The sequence below is a fragment of the Phacochoerus africanus genome, chromosome 1 (genome assembly GCF_016906955.1).
Source record: "Phacochoerus africanus isolate WHEZ1 chromosome 1, ROS_Pafr_v1, whole genome shotgun sequence".
Taxonomy (NCBI): domain Eukaryota; kingdom Metazoa; phylum Chordata; class Mammalia; order Artiodactyla; family Suidae; genus Phacochoerus; species Phacochoerus africanus.
In genome coordinates this window covers 204,240,485-204,259,755 of record NC_062544.1, presented here as the reverse complement: position 1 = coordinate 204,259,755, position 19,271 = coordinate 204,240,485, and the positions used below count along the sequence as shown (strand labels likewise).

At 43.4% G+C, this 19,271-nt stretch overlaps 1 protein-coding gene across 1 annotated transcript in view; it reads left to right on the top strand.

Moving 5' to 3' along the window:
- The window catches only part of ETV5 (ETS variant transcription factor 5), a 57,055-nt gene that overhangs the window by 33,838 nt on the left and 3,946 nt on the right, over nt 1–19,271 (top strand). Inside the window, exons 8-12 of the mRNA XM_047788389.1 lie at nt 5,852–6,111; nt 8,075–8,134; nt 12,387–12,455; nt 12,605–12,774; nt 17,004–17,105. Coding sequence (XP_047644345.1) covers nt 5,852–6,111; nt 8,075–8,134; nt 12,387–12,455; nt 12,605–12,774; nt 17,004–17,105 — 661 coding nt within the window. The remainder of the gene's footprint in view (nt 1–5,851; nt 6,112–8,074; nt 8,135–12,386; nt 12,456–12,604; nt 12,775–17,003; nt 17,106–19,271) is intronic.

Sequence of the window (19,271 nt, the reverse complement as noted above, 5' to 3'; positions counted from 1 at the left end):
GGCCTTGCTCAGTGGGTTAACTATCCAGTGTTTCGGTGAGCTGTGGTGTAGGTTGCAGATGCAGCTCCGATCCCGCGTTGCTGTGGCTCTGGTGTAGGCCGGGGGGTACAGCTCCAATTCGACCCCTAGCCTGGGAACTTCCATATGCCTCGGAAGTGGCCCAAGAAATGGCAAAAAGAAAAAAAAAATTCAATTCCAAGTGTTTATTATTTCTTCAATCCCAGAGTTCTTTAAATATATATTTCTTAATTTCCAAGCACATGGGAGTTTTCTAGCTGTCTGGACTGTATGATTTTTATTTAAATGCCATCAAGAGGGTATTTAAAAACAATCATAGAAACAATTGAACAAGCAGCATAAGCCAGTGGCTCTGGAGTTGGACAGACTAACAGACCTGGGAATGAATCCCAGCTCTGCTATTTCCTAGCTATATGACCTCAGGCAGGCATTTAACTTTTCCAATCTTTGGTTTCTTCATCTGAAAATGGGAGAGTACTAGATTCTTACTACATAGAATCATTGGGTGAATTAAATGAAATCATATTGGCAGAGAAGGTACTCAGTCAGCTTCCATGACAGTTGTACTTTTTAAAAATCATTTTAACATTCCATAAAGGAAACCTAAGGAATCTTCCTAAAATGATGTAGCTACAACAACTTAGAAACTTTAGTTGGTTCATTAATGCGAAGTTTTAAAAAATGTAAAGCTCTCTTTGTAATCTTTTCATCATTAGACTTATTCGTGTTATATATATATAAAAGTAACACTTTCACCATCTCATCTCCTGGGAACATTTTGTATTTACAGTACCTTCTTTCTTCCGTATTTGATCTTGAGAAATCAGATAAACATCTAGGACATATTTTTTTCCTTATCTCTTTGTTTTTTACCAGCTTAGATGGGCCATTTTGAGTTTAAGTAGCGCTGACAGGCCTCACAGAGCCCAGAGAGCCGTTTCAGAATTCTTTGGTGGGCATTTAGGGACAGTGTTTTTGTTTTGCAGTAGTGCCTGGCTTTTTGTGTGTGGCAGGAAAAAATATATTAATGTGAGGTTGAGTGGCACATTGCCACCTGGAATAAATCATCATTCTCTTTCTGAGAAAGGAGACTAGCTACTGGCTAAGCAGCTAGGGGACTCCTGTGTGTGATGGTCTTCTCCCAATTCCTTAAGATCTTCCCTTACATTTGTATAAGCTCTGAATTTAGCTTGTTGCAGGCTGTGAAGAGGAGGTTGGGTAGCTGATGGTGATGTTTGAGGTAATGTGTATTGAGAACCTAGTAGTGTGGGGGGCCCTGTTTCATGCATTATCTTCTGTAGTCTTTACAAGAGACCTTTGGGACAAATATCCCGATTGTCCTCATTTTACTAAGGAGGAAACTGAGACTCAGAGTGGTTATGTAACTCACCCAAGGTCACACAGCTAGTAAGTAAAGATAAAGATTGGATTTCAGCCCAGGAGGTTCTGACTTCGCAGCCAGAGCCTCTTAGCCAGCTATGCTGCTTCTCCGTTTTCTATCCTCTCTTAGCTTTAACGGAAGTATTAAGTATGGGGTGTTGGTTTCTGGGCTAATTTTCTGTATCATCTCTCAGCTGGCCTCTGAACTTGTCACTGCTTCACCTGGCACCCATAGCCACTGTGTAGCCTTCGTTGAATCCGCACTTTTCTCCTTTTTTTCCTCTAAGCATTGTGTTTACTCTGTGTGTTGGCAGCAGAAACCGAAAAGGAAATGCAGAAAAAGCATCTAACGGTTTTCATAATGTAAACCAAATGTTGGTAGCGTGGGTGAGCTCTTGGGAGGAAAGGCGCTATATAAATCTGACAAATAAATAAATAACTGTTTCTTTAAATAAACTGGCACAGAAAAAGCCAGAATCTGTAACCTATTGAGTGTAGGCTTGCTCTGGAGTCAGAAGTCTCCTTTTGCTCACCAACCTCGAGCCCACTATGGCCCAAACTCTGTTGGGATAACGGTGGAGGAGGGGGAGGGGGTTAGCAGGAGTAAGAAGAGGTCTGTTAGGAACGGAGCCACTCCTCCGTTGGAAATTATTGCCTGCCTCAGTAAACAAGAGGCATCTCTGTCATAGCTGTACTATGTATACAACACATTCTTAGATACTTCAAAAGGATTGTGGGACGGGGGAGGGGGTTCAATGGAAGGTCAGTGTGTAAAGTTCACAGAATGTATTTTGAGGACAAGAACTGAATTACTTTACCGATTGCTGCAAATAAAAGCCGTTATCACCAGCAAGCTGAATCTGTCTTCCAAATATGTTGGTTTTGTGACCTACCCCTTCAGCTCCACTCTGCTGCTCCCACTCCCTCAAAATAAACCAGGACCAAACAATCCCAATTATAGAATCTGTTCTGCAGATTCCAGGCTGGTAAGCTTCATGCACCCTTAACATTACTAACGCTGAGGGGAAGGGAAGAGGGTTGCTGGCTGGTGCCCATGTGGAAGTATCTTTTCCTGAGGGCACTGTACCAGGCCACCTCTAGAGTTTCATTGTGGGAAGCGAGAAGATGAGTTCTGAGCGGAAGTGATTGGGTCTGCCAGCTGCGCAGGCTCTGGTTACAGAACTGGGTTGTTCTATGCCCTCCCAGAGCCATCAAGGAAGTGATGTGTGGAGGTCACCTTTGAAGGTGCTGAGAAGGTGGCAGAGGGGCAATGGGAGAGAACGTGAAAAGTGGATGCCCTCGGTACTGTTCCTGACAGCAGAAACTTTGGGTCCTTTGAAAAAATAAGTCCTAAAGGATACGTGCATTTTTCCTTTGTGCCCACTTCAGAATTTTCTTTAAAATTTTCTTCAGTGATTAACGAATCCGACTAGGAACCATGAAGTTGCGGGTTCAATCCCTGGCCTTGCTTAGTGGGTTAAGGATCTGGCGTTGCCGTGAGCTGTGCTGTAGGTCGCAGACGTGGCTTGGGTCCCTTGTTGCTGTGGTTGTGGCGTAGGCTGGCAGCTACAGCTCTGATTCGACCCCTAGCCTGGGAACCTCCCTGTGCCATGGGAGCGGCCCAAGAAATGGCAAAAAGACCAAAAAAAAAAAAAAAATGGTGCTGGTGCCTGTGTTCTAAATGTCAAGCCTAAACCCAAGTTTCTGATTTATACTTCAAAGACCATGGGAGGGTTTCCTCAAGTACAGCAACCTTGAAAATTGCATTCCTGATGAAGTTCCACTGTAATGCATTCAGTGCCCACTGAACGTTACAGAGTTTATAAAACTTGTTTAAATAATTGGCCAGGCAGATTGATAATTTTGTTGTCTGAGATTAAGGGGTACATATATATAAAATAGTTTGGTGATCTTCATATTATAAAATGATCTTGTTGTGGTGCTGCTTTTGGTAAGGAAGTAAAGATTCAGTGAGAACCATGCTGCATACTCTGATCTAAACTGTTTTATCTGCACACAAATCCCTTTGGTTTAAGATTTTAAATCTTTGTGTTCTAGAAGTGTGTGGGCCACCTGTTGTCACAGATTGACTCAAATAAGATTCAAATTATTTGATTAAAGCTATTAATAGGATTCGTGCTAAAAGGAGAAAGTGAGACCTTAATGTTAGGGAGTTATGTTGTTGATTTTAAAAAACTCATTGAAATTAGTTTTTCTAAATCCTTTAATCTTCCCAGAACCTTGGCTTGTACTTTCTGCCTGAGGGCCTACATTTACAAATGCAGTTCTTTATACACATCGATTAGGGCTTTATGTGCATCTCACGGATTAAAGCCTTGCATTGATGGCTACCATCTCTAACTTCTACACCCACCCTCCGGAAGTCTATCCCAGACTGTTGTGGTTACAGCTGTGGCAGAAACCTGCTTTGTAGACGTCTGTTTTGTCACTCCAGTAGTATTTTTGATGGATAACCCATCCTTCTGTTACAGATGAGGAAACTAAAGCAAAAAAAAATTGCCTTCTGTCACTTCCCTACTAAGTGGCATTGCTTTTACTACCCTGCTTTCCCAACAAGGGGAGGGCACTTGGCACATAATCTGGATTTTCCTGGCAGCTCAAACTTGTTGGTTAATAACACTTTTTATTTTTAAGGACCGTACCCACAGCATATGGAAGTTCCCAGGCTAGGCGTTGAATGCAAGCTGTAGCCTCTGGCCTACACCACAGCCATAGCAACGCATGATCCAAGCCACGTCTGCGACCTACACCAGAGCTCACAGCAACGCTGGATCTTTTAACTCACTGAGTGAGGCCAGGGATGGAACTAGAGTCCTCATGGATACTAGTCAGATTCGTTTCCAGTAAGCCACAAGGAGAGCTCTGATTAATAACACTTATTGTCTCATAAAATACTGTAATAACATTAAACTGTAGATGAGTAAAATATTACCTAAAATCATAAGTGCAGATCTTTCCAGGATTTTATGACACCATAGATACTTTTTGTGCTTTTGCAAAAACGCCTTACCATGTCCTTATATATTCGGATATTACATCATATTTGATGGTTGCTTTCAGCTGAGTGGCTATATCACCGGGTACCTAGCTAGTTCCTTGTTAGACGTTTGCTTTGGTGACCACCTTTGTAGCTCTATCAAATAGCTAATGATTTCAGAGCTTTCCTGTGTCAGGCAGAGATTCTTAGCTGCCTGTTCGGCCTTCAATTAAGCAGAAAAATCTCAGTACTTTTTGGGTGGCTAATGAAGCTAAATTTTATGACCATTTGCATTTCTTTCTTCAGTGATTTCACTGTGTACGTTCTTTACCTATTTTTTCTGTTGACACGTCCATCTTATACTTTTTAAACCTCTTTATATCAACAGCACTAATATTACTATATCTGTTAGAGAGTTTTGCTTACTTTAATTTGGGGGCTTGCTTCTGGTATTTTCTATTTTAGATTTTTCCCAGTTTGTTTTCTTTAGGTTTTGTTTTTGTCTTTGACTTAGAGAAATTCATACAAGGAGATATATCCATTTTTATCCATGCCTTTTGGTATGAGGTATAGGCAGATTTTTCTTCACTCTAAGATGTTTTTATATACAATAACTATCATGATTTCACACTGAAATATTTTGGCCTGCAATATAAAAACAGGGATCTAACTTCTTCCCATTTATTTAAAATGCTAACCTTAAGCAGTGAATTTTGGAAAACACTAGACAGTTTGTGACTACTCAAACCTTTTGACACACCTATTTTTCATTCCTTACCCTCCCAGTTAGTATGGCTTTGTCAATAACGAATAGATCGATCACTTAAATCTTTTAAATGAATAGTAGAATCATTTTGTCAAGTCATCCATTCAAGCCGTTCACAATAATCATTGATAGTTTTCAGTGAATGAGCAGCTTCCCAGTTCTAAATATTTTCTTTAATTAGCTCTTTTGCTGAGAAAAGTTTTAGAGTTTTATTCTTGTAGAGCCTACTCATTTCCCAATTATTCCCAGGGATTTTATATTTTTTGATTAAAAATATATCCCATGTGTAATAGTAAAACTAAGTTTTTCTAACTGGTTAAAGACACTTTGGTCTTTTCAAAGTCTGTCTATAGGTGAGAGGATGAATGAACCAGGGAACAAACATGTTAGTGATATTTGCAAATACTTGGTTGTATATATTCAGATATGTAATCTGGCCCAGCTGAACAGATTGTGCATGAAATCACCATGCATAGAAAATAGAAGGCTACCATGTCATTGCTTTATTTTTTGCCAGTCCCTGACTCAAGAGGTTTGAAGTATAATTTTGGGAAGAGGGTAAAATGTGTAGAATAAACAAATACTTTGTAAGTAATTCCATTAATCTGAACTTCTAATCCTCAGTGCTCAGTCATTGTAGGTATTCATCATGTTCTTATTTAATTAATGTCACTACTTTCTTCTTACAGATTTCAGAGACAAATGTCTGAACCCTGCCACCCCTTCCCTCCTCAGTCAGGACTTCCTGGAGATAATCGCCCCAATTACCACCGGCAAATGTCAGAACCTATTGTCCCTGCAGCTCCCCCACCCCCTCAGGGATTCAAACAAGAATACCATGACCCACTCTATGAACATGGGGTCCCAGGCATGGCAGGCCCCTCAGCACATGGGTTCCAGTCACCAATGGGAATCAAGCAGGAGCCCCGGGATTATTGCGTTGATTCAGGTAAGCATAAGATCATGCGCTTCTCATCGTTCTCTCATTCATCCATCTGGTCCTGACTGAGTGGCTTGTGTGTGTTAGGCTTTGGGGAATAGTTTTTATCAAATTTGCCCTCAAAGAACTTAAGAGCTAGTAAAACGGACATGTTTACGCATAACTGAAGACAAAACAGAAAAGTCAAGTACAAATAGTAAGCAGCACAGTAGGCACTCAATAGCTGTGCAGAGCCTATGAGTCTAAGCCTGAAGGTTGCTGGGATCCAGTCTTGGTGATGCCCTTTAAGGCCTGGTATCTTAGAGTCACTGGACACAGGAGATATTATTTCTGTATTTTAGTCCTGCCTCCAGTTTTGTGGCTTTCTCTTTGAATACAATGACCCATTAACCTCCCAGTGTCAAGAGTCCTCATGTATGATGGGATTCTTTGTATTCTTTGAAATGGGGTCTGAGAAAGCACCTGATGTCATAGCTGTGTGAGGTTCTGGGTAGGCATCAGGAAAAGTTTGTCCTGTTGGCTGCTTCATAGGATTCACTGCTCTATTGCAGTCCTTTCATCTGGGAAAATTCCTGTCTCTCAGCTGTGGCCGGTGTACACAGGGAGAAGCATAACATATCAGAACTTCTAGTGTCTGGTTTTGGGTTATCTCTTGTGTAGAAACAAACATCAAGAAGTTTAAGCTGTCATTGAGGGTCCTCTCCACCCCCACCAACTGTAGATCTTAGAGGCCAGGCTTATTGAATGAGATCACTAAGGGAAAGGAGAGTTGGAATTCTGTAGCTTGCACATTTAGAAACTCTTTCCTTCTCTTCATTTCCCCTTACTTTAGAAATGACAAATTTTGGGGGGGGGTACAGTTGCTGCTAAAGGAATTTGAGGGTGGTGGGTCAGTTATCCACCTTTCCTGTGCATGCTTTTCTTGAAACCCATGGAGAGGGGCTGGGGCAGTATGTACTCTGGCTTTTTTTTTTTTTTTTTGGTCTTTTTGCTATTTCTTTGGGCCGCTCCTGCGGCATATGGAGGTTCCCAGGCTAGGGGTCGAATCGGAGCTGTAGCCACCAGCCTACTCCATACTCTGGCTTTTTCAAATGGAATAGGATAGAGAATTTTCTCTTGGCCTTCTCTAAGATAATAGATTGCTCAATTCAGACTGAAATTGGTTATGGGAAAGACTGGGGAGGTAGGCAGAAGGGAGATATCTGTTGCTTTCTGATGGAAAAATTACCAAACACAGGTATTGATAGCTTATAAAATATCCACTGGCATCCCTCCTGAAGGCTTGGATATATTTTTCTCAGGAGCAAGCAGGACCAGCAACATTTTTCCTTTGGGATTGACATTTTAATCAACCCCATGAGTTTTTCACCCCCACCCCACTCCCTTAAACAAGACACCCAGCAGTTGTTACCGCATCTGCAATTCTTTGATCTGAGATGTGTTCCCCAGGTGAAGACTTGTCCCATGGGGGCACAGCTCAGCTCATCCTCTCTTATCTTTGATGGATTCCTTGATAACATGGTGCCTGAAGAGATAGCTTCAGCATGGGTTCCATTCTAACAGCTCCAGTGTGGTGAAAATGTGCTTGCTAAGCTGTACTCCTGCCCGTTCTCAACCTAGCTTCATGACTTCATGATACCTTCACCTCTTGGAGCACAATTGAATTGACCAAACTGGGAAAGACCTCAAGTGATCTTCCTGCCCCTCCCAGTCCCAAAGCCCAAGTCAGTATAGGCAGAAGGCCACGTTGACCTTTTGAAAGCAAGTTTCTTTTTTTACCATTGCTCTAAAATGAACAGGTTATGAGAGTGAAGAATCATTTTTCCTTCCAGTTCTCTTTATGATGAGTCAAGAGTCCTCCTTTCAGGTAGTGGGTTGTAGTGGTTCCCATGTTGCTGATAGGAGTGCATTTGGCTTACATGCTGATTCAGCTGCAGAAAACTATTGACGAGTGTATACGTCTGTCTTTCAGAAGTGCCTAATTGCCAGTCGTCTTACATGAGAGGGGGCTACTTCTCCAGCAGCCATGAAGGTAAGTAACGATTTTAAAAGTAATAATATTCAGGGAAGCTTAAAATTGCTCTGTGTCCAGGCTAACCGTTGAGATCCTAGGCTTTAAACCTTGCTTAGCTCGTGAACATGAGAGCTCATTGATTGTGAATCTCCAGTTACTTTGCATTCAAGAGTCCGAGGCATGCCCTGACCTGCGAGGGCTGCCATCATTTTCAGTAGTAATGACCTTAATTTAAAAAAAAAAAAAAAAGAACCAGCTGGCTTCCACGTTTCCATTCAAGGAGGTTACATGGTACAGCAACATAGCTCCTTTCCATATAAGGTTTCATAGCGGTTACCTAAATTGGAACCTAGGAACTATGTCCTGACTTGAGATGGTACCTTCGGGACTTCGATTCTGCACATTGAAACAGGGAAGGGTTTCTCTTAGAACTAGTTTCCCAGAAGTTATGTCTGGTTTTCAATCGTATGCATCTCTCTGTAAAGATCTAGAACAGTGTGATTCCCCAAACCTGTAGCATCCACTTCACCTGGGACTTGTTAGAAATGCAAACTCTCAGGATCCACCAGACCTACTGACTCAGAGACCCTGTGTGTTCCAGCAGGCCCTCCAGGCAGTCCTGCAGAGTTGCGAGTCTCAGCTTTGGCTGCACATTAGGATCCCCTGGAGAGCTTCTAAAACTTCTGGTGTCCAGGCTTCATCTAGAGCAATTAAGTCAGAAATTCTGGGGTGGGACTTAGGCATTAGTAGTTTGTCCAAGGGTGACAACCACCGTTTTCTAGAGTTTTAGAGGAAGGTTGTCAGCTGGTCAAATAGCACTGTGAAGCATGGGCAGGTTATTGTAAGTTACTGGTGCACATGAGTGGTTTCTTTGGGTAGCTGCTTCCACTGACTTGGTTAGAGGGGAGACCAAGTGTGGCTACCACGGGCACCTGGGGTTATTCTGAGCAAGTGTCCAGCCTAGGAAGGAAGGGCTGTGTACTGGCCCTCTGACTGCTCAGCACAGCTGTGTGGGGCTCTCTTCCAGGTTCCTGAATGTTTCTACAGCAGCAATTGATGTCTGCAACAGGCAAACTAGGAGGGAGAGAGGGAGGAAAACATTTTGCATAATTACAACATTTAGAAAAGAGCATGCTCTTAAAGGAAATATTTTTAGCCAGGCATTGGGCTCCTTACTACACACAGGATCTCTAGCAAGCTTGTGTGTTTTTCCCCTACTCTTTCCCATTCCTTTCCCTGACCTTACGCACCATGAAGAAATTTCAGATCTGCATTCTTAATTACTCTAAATTACCCTGACATGGTTTTTCTCTACTTCTGAGAGGCCTGACCACAGATGCCCGTGAAACAGTTAGTGAGACAAGTGTTTCTGATTGGCATCTGTGATTACTGATAGCATCCCGCCTTAGTGTTCACCTGGAGCCTTTGCAGACTATTTTGAATCTTTCATTTCCATTTTGCCCCTCAAAACAGGTTCTTCCTTCCTGCCACCTTTGAGCGATTAGATGGTTGTGGCCACAACTGATGTAACTGCTATACAAATTCAACTGACTTAAATTTCACTTAAACAGCATCTTCCAGATGTTTTAGAGACCCACATGTGGCATTGACTAGAAACCACAATATACACCAAAATGATACTCATGGGCAGGGCTTCATCTGATTAGTTTGAAAAACAAACCTAGAATTTAGATTTGTCTTTTTCCCCTATATCTTACCTTAGAGGAAGAAAAGCTCTAAAAATAAAATGGCAAGCCTGACAGGTGTGTAAACTTTGAAGTAGTTTCCTAATGACTTAATAAGGCCGTTAAAGCATCACTGGAGTAGCAAAATCCATGTAGAAAGTTGGGAAATACATAGATTCCTGGCAGCCAAGGCAAAAAGCATAAAACATGGGGATGTATTATGTAATTTTTGTTGATAATATAAAGTACAATAGTTTGTCATAAGTCAGTTTATAGCACCAAATTTTAAAATAAATTATAGGAGTCCCAGAATCCGAGTTTTTTTTCTTTTTTCTTTTTTTCTTTTTAGGGCCGCACCTGCAGCATATGGAGGTTTCCCAGGCTAGGGGTCCAATTGGAGCTATAGCTGCTGGCCTACACCACAGCCGCAGCAACGCCAGATCCAAGCCGCGTCTGTGACCCTACACCACAGCTCACGGCAACAGCAAGTCTTTAACCCACTGATCGAGGCCAGGGATCGAACCCACAACCTCGTGGTTCCTAGTCAGATTTGTTTCCACTGCACCACAAGGGGAACACCGAGTATTGCATTCTTAAATCTTTTTTAAATGGAGACTATAGAGTTCCTTATGTTTATTCAAATATTAATTGAGTACTTATGTGCCAGGTGCTATGAAGATGCTAAGATAATTGAGGATATGGTCCTTATCCCCAAGGAATTTAGAATCCATGTTGGAATATAAAGCTCTCACATTATCCAGTTAAGCTTCAATTGTACTTATCACGGTGTACACTCAATTTTTAAAAAATGATTATTTTTCCATTATAGCTGGTTTACAGTGTGCTGCCACTTCTCTACTGTACAGCAAAGTGACCCAGTCACACAAACACATTTTTTCTCACATTGTCCTCCACCATAAGTGACTAAATATAGTTCCCAGTACTATGCAGCAGGATCTCATTGCTCTCATTTTTTAACTATCATATATTGCACATTTATATACCAGGAGCTGTTCTTAACTATTGTGAAGATATATTCTGTTCCACTGAACTATTTATTCACTAAATTCTTCCCCAGTCTTTAGATGATGAACTGGAGCACAAAGAGATTACTAACTTGCTCAAGGTCACACAGCTAATCCAGGTCCATAGGTCTGGTTCCAGGGTCCACCCTCTTTAAGTGTTCCACACCATACCATCTCTCCTTTCCTACTTTTTTTTAAATCAGTCTCCACCAGTTGGGATGCAAGCTCCATGAGAGCAAGCACCGAGTCTGTATTCTATCTGCCCCCTTTTGGCATAGTACCTGGTCTAAGTACTTACCAAATATGTAGTATGCTTACTTTGATGTAGTTAAACAGAAATGTTTGGGGCCGAGGACACAAAAATACAAAGTCTTAAATCTCGACAGCATTTCCCCAACCCCTAGCCTCTTAAAAATGATGCTGGTCCAGCCAAGAAGAACTTGATCTGGGCTGTGAAGAAAAACAAACAGATGTATTTCTTAGCGCTTTTACCCATGAATATTGTGTCATAGTGAATCCGTCTCTAAATCTAATGGGAGTCCTTTATGACAGTGGCCTCTGATGCCTGCCCACACTACATACCCCTCACATGTTTGCCTGGATCACCCGCAAGGTGAATCCAGAGAACCCAGGCACAGAGAGTCCCGCTGAGCACACGGGAGCACCTGTGCCTCCTCCTGAGAAGTGCGTGGGTGAAGGAGAGTATGCCACGGTGCTCCACCTCTGAAATGGGCAGGGCTACCAGCAAGGATGTGGTCCCACCACACCTGTCCACTGACGGGCTTTGGTTCAAGCCGCTGATCTTGTCAGGGTGCCTGGTGACCTAGTGATCGGCACTGACTGCAGATTAAGGTTTGGTGGGCTGAGAATGCCAAGGCCACCCTTCTGCCCACTGACATGTGTTGTTGGACTAATCAGGTCCCCTTTTCTGTTTTGCTATCTACAGAATGTAAGCAGAAAGTCTCCACATTCCTTCCACGGTGTCTGAAGGGTGATATCTCCCACTTGCCTTTAAAATTACTGCTCATCACAATCTTCCACAGGCCCAAGTCTTCATTCTGGCATTGTTCTCTACCCTCTAAGCTCTTTCATAATTGAATGAGGTGTGTGGGCAGCCTGGACAAGCTGTAAGAAAGGCTGAAATTAATATTCGCTAAAAGGAAAACGGCGAGACTATGTATAGATCAACTAAATCCACCCAGAGAGGCCAACTGAAATAGATGAGATATCTTTTCAGATATAAAGGCTTAGTCACAGCCGCACTGATCCCCACAGACCTCATAAGATGTGAGGGAACGTACTGATGACTCAGTGCTTCCCTGCCATCCTCGCTCTAGTGGCAGGAATCCGATGCTATTCTGATGGAGGCCCAAGTGGCCACATAAGAACACGAGCACCTAAGTCCTTTTGAAGTCTCCCCAAATTCAGTCTGGCGTAGATACAGTAGTTCATCAGGCTAAGGACCTGAAGTGGTAGAATCCCATTTTAGTCCCTAAATCCAGAGTTCTCATAGAACACAGACTGTGTTAAGCAACGTGTTCTTTTTAAATTCTCCTTCAGGTTTTTCATATGAGAAAGACCCCCGATTGTACTTTGATGACACTTGTGTCGTTCCTGAGAGACTAGAAGGTGAGTTGCCCCATCCAGGTGGCTGCCAGGCTGGAGGGTGGAGATGTCAGAGCACCTTAGTGAATCCTGTTAATGCCAAAGAGGCGTTTGCACACATCACCTGAGAGCCCGAGACTGAAGCACTGCATGTGTGTCTTTGTCCCGAACAGGCAAAGTCAAACAAGAGCCCACCATGTATCGGGAGGGGCCCCCTTATCAGAGGCGAGGTTCCCTTCAGCTGTGGCAGTTCCTTGTCACCCTTCTCGATGACCCAGCCAATGCCCACTTCATTGCCTGGACAGGCCGAGGCATGGAGTTCAAGCTGATCGAACCGGAAGAGGTAAGCACGTGGTGCTGGGCTCAGGAGAGTCTCCATTTGTGGCTATTTGTTCCTGTGCAGTTTCTCCATTGAATCTTTTTACTGTGTTAAATATGCCCTTTCTTCTCATTCAGATTCTGGCCTGGCCAGTGGGCTTGGCAGGGCCTTTTCTGTTAATAGGGCAATTTACAATTCATGGACAGGTAGTATATATATATCCTCCACCATAGAATACACACAGGAAGTATTAGTAACACTTCTACAAACTCTGGGGAGGGCGGCCATAAAGACTTATTCAAATAGGGTCTGTTTTCTCTTGGAAAGTCTTTTTCAAGGTCAGTGATACCAGCTTGTTTTGGTGTCAGCTCTCCTATGTCAGCCTATATCAGAGGCTACATGAACATATTAAGATACTTTGGTAATATATTAAAGGATGCAGCTACCCCACTGCATTTCAAATGGCTCTGATCTAGAGAAAATTATCAGAGATGAGTCAATTTTATAAACTTCTTTATGTGGAACTACAATAGTTGAGAGACGACAAAAACCTTCATTGCTAATAGAAAAAAGAAACATTCATTGTTGCTATTGACAGAAAGACCAAGGGACAGAACCTGTATCATTTCTTCAGGAAAGGGGAAGACACATCCTAGAACCCCTTTCCTAAATATCACATAACAAAGTGAATTAAATCATGCCCTCAGTTTGGCATATCTCAAAGGAGTCAATTTTAAATTTCTATTTGAATCTAGAGAGATTATAAATGCAAAATAACTTCTCTGAAAATCTGACAAATGCTTCCTTCGGTAGCATGTACGGAGGCATTCCATATTAAGCCAGCAGAGCAAAAGGGATCTTTGGGTTGGGTGTAATTGGAATGGGAACAATGCTCTTGGAAAGCACTTGGAACTGCAGTTGTAGGTATTGTTTGATTGATACCAGGGCCCACTTTTAGCACACGAAGGGGATGGGTGGGCAGGAGGGTTAATAGCAGGTCACAACCAGGCACCTGGCTTAGAGGAAAATGGCCTGAAAGTTAAGACAAGCAAAGGAGAATGTGTGAATTGGAGACTTAGGGAGACTCTTGGTCAATAAGGGAGGAAAGGAAGCTTCATTCAAGGCAGTTAAAGATACATGCAGTGTTTCCCAGCCCACATGATTTACAAAAATCAAAGTGTGTCAGCATCTCATATTGCAAGCAGTTTTGGTTAAGATTCAGTCTCACGTCAAAGGCCAGAGTTTGGTGTGGCCGTGTGTTTCTAAGGGTGCCTTTTTGGCCATGTCATGAAGGCGTGCAGCCGTGTTTTTGACCTGCGGCCACACTGGAGAGCCATCCGCACACATTCTTATCCTCAGAACCTGGCCTGGTTTGTGTGAAGCTTGAGGAAAGCATGTCACCCAGACTCACTGAGGCTTTTTGAAAAGTCTGTCTGTCATGTGGGCCGCCCTTATTGATTTATCTCATTTCACAAATAGGAGCTTTTATTACTTTATTGCCCCTGCCTCGGGCCTAAGCACAGGCTGTACAGCTGCAGGTAAACCTGGTTATGACCCTTTGGAAAAAGCTGTTATTGAATCTTCTGCTCTCCTACCAGTATAAAGAAAATGACGAACAGATGGCAGAGGGCCCCGGCTTTCTTACTTAATAAAGAAACTAATACTAATCCAGAATGCTTATAAATGCCAAGCAGCTAAGTCACGGGAGAGGCCTGTGGCGGCCTTGCACCCCCCTCAGCTGACTGGACAGCTCTGTTTCTTCAGGAAGTACTTCTTTCCACTGCACCTTGAAATCCCTGAGCATTCTGTGAACTCACAATGTCCCAGTCTCTTGGCCCGGGAGCAGCTCTGTTCTATGTGTGCACGTTGGCCCAGGGACATGCAGCGTTTGAGGGTTTTTACCCCCCCCTCTGCTCCTGGTATAACTTGGCAGGCCCTACCCTTGTTAATGTCAGGAAGATACCAACTCCTCGAAAAAGCTGTAAGAAGTTGTCACGGGGGGAGCTTGAAGGGTGAAGCGGAGGAGGAAGCTGTTTGGGACGTAATTGTAGGCAGCTGTGTGGCTGAGTAGTGCACTCTGGGTAATTATCCATAATATCCATTACACTGTGCATGGAAATTGTGGTTTTAGAACTGCGTTTTGGCAGGCCCCCTAATCAAATGTCTTTTGATAGTCATCCAGCTTAGCACCCTCTCAATTATGACTGACTCGGCTTTAATCTGGAGCCATTTTAACTGTGAATCTGCATTAATGAATATTTTGGGGGGTAGGGTTGTTTGTTGAACATGTGGCAGATAACTGATGCCATGGGGAGGTTTAAAAGGACAGGCTTCTAGAAAGAGCCGTTCCCAGTGCTATGGCTGCTCTCTTAAAAAAGGGAGAGCTATGTGAGGAGGGGGGGGGTTATTTTAACTCCTTCAGCCTCTGTCCTCAAGGTGCTTGCCCTCAAAGCAGTGACTGTGAAAGAAAGGAGCTGGCAGCAAGCTATAGGGATGCGCCCCTCCCATTCCCAGCTGCTCTGCAGTTGTGCTGCATCATGATTATTGCAGGAGGAGCAGCCCTGGTGAGGGCTACTGAATCATAGGGCCCTAGCCCAAGAGGATGCGTCAGTAACTATGGCTACCAGAGCTACTTTGAGGTCTGTGCATATATAAAAACCTCTCTCCAGTAAGCTACTGCATATGCAAGTGGCAGCCAAGAGAGGCCATGGCTGAAGTTGAAAAACAGTCAAGAATTTTTCCACCACTGCATATGGTAAAATGAGGCTGGGCTTCTTTCAAGGGTCCCTGAATTGTGGCCAACAGCAGTTTTAGTTTCATAGTATTATTTCTTTTGATCAGGGTTAAAGGACATGTATTGACCTAGCAGGTTCTTTCTTACCACTATTTCTGTTGGTTTAAAATATTTATCTTCTCTAACCAGGGGATGGAATTTTGGTTAATTTTGCCTTGTGGGCCATTTCAAGGAGTTGAATGGGTGCAATACAGAGAGAAGAGGAGAGCCCAGGATGTCAGGCGTGCTGTACGGGCATGAAGCAAACAAATGGAAATTTAACTTTCGACGGTTTCTTCCAAGGCAGAACGGAGTCATGGCTATTGAATTATTGTAATATGATTACAACACAGGCATTCTTCCTTATCAGATCATTTCTGCTATTTATTCGTCATCTAGAATCCTGAATTTGGGAGAGGTTGCTTTTATTCTGCTGTGAATACTTGTAAGAAATACTTTAAATGAAATGTGGTTTTATGATCCACTTTTCCACTTTCACTTTTCCTACTTCTCGTTCCACATTTAACATCTGATTTTAAGATCAAAGGAATATAGTTATTTGGGTTTCTTAAGTTTCCAAAACTGAGCCAGAATGCTCAGAATGTGACCCCTGCTTTGTATACATTAAAGACCTCACATTTCTGAGGTTACTCTTCTCCTGCCCTTGACAGTCTTTCTCACAAGTGAGATTTGGGATGTTGAGATACTTGAGAACCGAATTTGCATGGCTGTCCTGCTAAACTCCACCAGGAAGTTTTCCTGCTATAAGGCTTCTTTGCCCAGAGCTCCAATTACATCTCCCCGTCATTGCACCTCAGGTGGACCGGGTTGGATATAATGCACTTCAGAACTATTTGGGAAGCCCTGTTAATTTTTCATTAAGTGGATAATGGTGCTACATGTTTTAATGTCCATTCTGCAAGTCTGCTGGGAGCAGGGGATTGGATGGCAGCAGGCTGAGATGATCCGATTCCCCTTTACTCCACGAGCTGCAATAAGTAAACATCTCCCAGCCCCTCTCCAATCTTATTAGAATTGAACTTTTGCTCTGCTGGCCCATTAGCAACTCACTAGTGTGTTTCTAATGTTTCAGGAATGACCATTCTAATTATTCCTTATTGACTGCTACAGAAACCATAGCACTTAATGGCAGCATGTTAATGGTCTATGGTATTGGTCAATAATTCATATGTGGAGAAACAGTAAAGAGCTTGCTTCCTCTGGGATGCTCGCCAAGCCCTCTGCAATCTTAAAGCACTAGGATCCTTCCACCTCTAGGTCTCACCTCTTAGGCATTTGTGACTGGATCACTACCTTTGTTGGAAGTTTTTGTCTTGAGGGAATTACATGCTTCTCCTTGCAGGTCAGTGCAGTGGATCCCTGATCAAAGCAGCTGGGTTCTAGAGCTGGTTTCTCCCGGGATTGGGAGAAAACCACCAGGCCCAGGCAGTGAGTCTCTATTGCTGTCCCGTCTCTTCAGGTTGCTCGGCGTTGGGGCATCCAGAAGAACCGGCCAGCCATGAACTACGACAAGCTCAGCCGATCTCTGCGCTATTACTATGAGAAGGGCATCATGCAGAAGGTGAGCAGTTACGAGACACTTAGACCACTCTGACCACTCAAAGGAAATGTCAAGGGCTCCTGTAAGAGGACTCTGGAGTGGCTGGGAGGAAGTGGTTGCCTCAGAAGCGATTCTGTGGTAGGAAGAAATCTTGGGAAAACAAACTTCATAGTCACATGAGGCATAGGGAGCACCTTTCAGTGTTCTCGGGTACGTGAAACCCAGAGGTTGTGTGGGGGGCATGCCGTAGAAAACTAGGCTCCTCTGCTTTAAACCACCTCTACTTCAGAAAATGTCCGGACATTTAGGCCAACTCCTGCTAGTAAGGGAATCAACCTGAAGGTCTCTGCTCCTATAAGAGCTTCGTTGAAGCCTTTAGGTGTTAAAACACCAAGACTTCCAGATATGTTGGCTTAATACTCTCGAGTGTGTCAGGAGTAAGAAAATCTTATTTCTCTTTCAGAACTTTAGAAAGTCAAGTTTAAAACCTTTGCAAAAAAAAAAAAAAAATTTTGGGAGTTCCCGTCGTGGTGCAGTGGTTAACGAATCCGACTAGGAACCATGAGGTTGCAGGTTTGGTCCCTGCCCTTGCTCAGTGGGTTAATGATCCGGCGTTGCCGTGAGCTGTGGTGTAGGTTGCAGACGCGGCTCGGATCCCACGTTGCTGTGGCTCTGGCGTAGGCCGGTGGCTACAGCTCCGATTCAACCCCTAGCCTGGGAACCTCCATATGCCGCGGGAGCAGCCCAAAGAAATGGCAAAAAGACAAAAAAAAAACAAAAACAAAACAAAAAACCTTTGCAAGCTTTGCTAAATAGCAGCAGGATCACCTGGTAGCAGGTTGCACCATAAAGGATGAAGTGTATTTTGAGGAAACCAATACCAAAATCCTTATTGGTATGGGTGAAGGACCATGATCTTAAAATCCTGTGGACAGTCAGGAGAATGGCAAATCTTTCTTAGCCACCAGACTTTATATCATCCTGTTACCCACATTCTAGCATTTGCTCGTTTAGGCAGTCTACATGGTAATAGCCAAGAAGCATTTGGCAGAAATATATGGTCATTGCTGCCGAGAACTTATCTGCACTGAAGCTAGGTTTACCTTTCTCATAGACAGGTGGTAATATGGCCCCGTTATTCTTTTCATCACCTTAAAAAATATTGAAACAGCTTCTCATGGGTGGTCTGGATAAAATCCAAACTTTTTTTTTTGTCTTTTTGTTGTTGTTGCTATTTCTTGGGCCGCTCCCGCGGCATATGGAGGTTCCCAGGCTAGGGGTTGAATCGGAGCTGTAGCCACCGGCCTACGCCAGAGCCACAGCAACGCGGGATCCGAGCCGCGTCTGCAACCTACACCACAGCTCACGGCAACGCTGGATCATTAACCCACTGAGCAAGGGCAGGGACCAAACCTGCAACCTCATGGTTCCTAGTCGGATTCGTTAACCACTGCGCCACGACGGGAACTCCAAAATCCAGACTTTTTAGTGCTTAATACAGGTTTTAAAAGGCTGTTCCCGGTCTGAGCACCACCTAACCCCCATTTGATCACTCGTACTTGGCTTCTCTCACTAGCAGAGCCATCTTTCTCTTCATATAGTATGTTTACCATAGAATATATATTTAAGAATACATTTATAAGTTATCAAGCATACCATAAAATGGAAAAAAAGAGACCTATTAAACTATCATCCTACTTAAGAACATTCCTAATGCCTTCATTACCTGGCCAGCCCCTACTTGTTTTCTCAGTATTCACCTCTTCACTCTAAGAACCTGAGGTTTTCAGGCTGAGTTACCTGGCCCTTCTACTTTTGAGAGCACTGCCCTCCTCTGTCCCTTCCCTGCTCTCATATTGTAAGTCGTCCCTCCATTGCTGGTCAGTCTCTGCCTCAGGAGTGTCAGCTCCTTTGCGGGAGGATTGAGGGTTTGCCTAAATTCAGGAAGGAGGGCCATTATTCCCTTTGTTGTTCCCAACTCCAGATCCAATCTGAGGGAATGTAACGAAGACATTTAAACTTGAACTAAAACCCATGAGTTGTCCCTAGGAACTAGTTCCTAGGTCTTATAAGATTATTTCTGAGAATAACAGTTAAAACATACAGGGAAACTCAGGAAGGGCTTGGGTGGATTCAGATCCTAACCCTCTCATTTACTTATACTTTCAGGAGAGTCAGCCTTCCAGA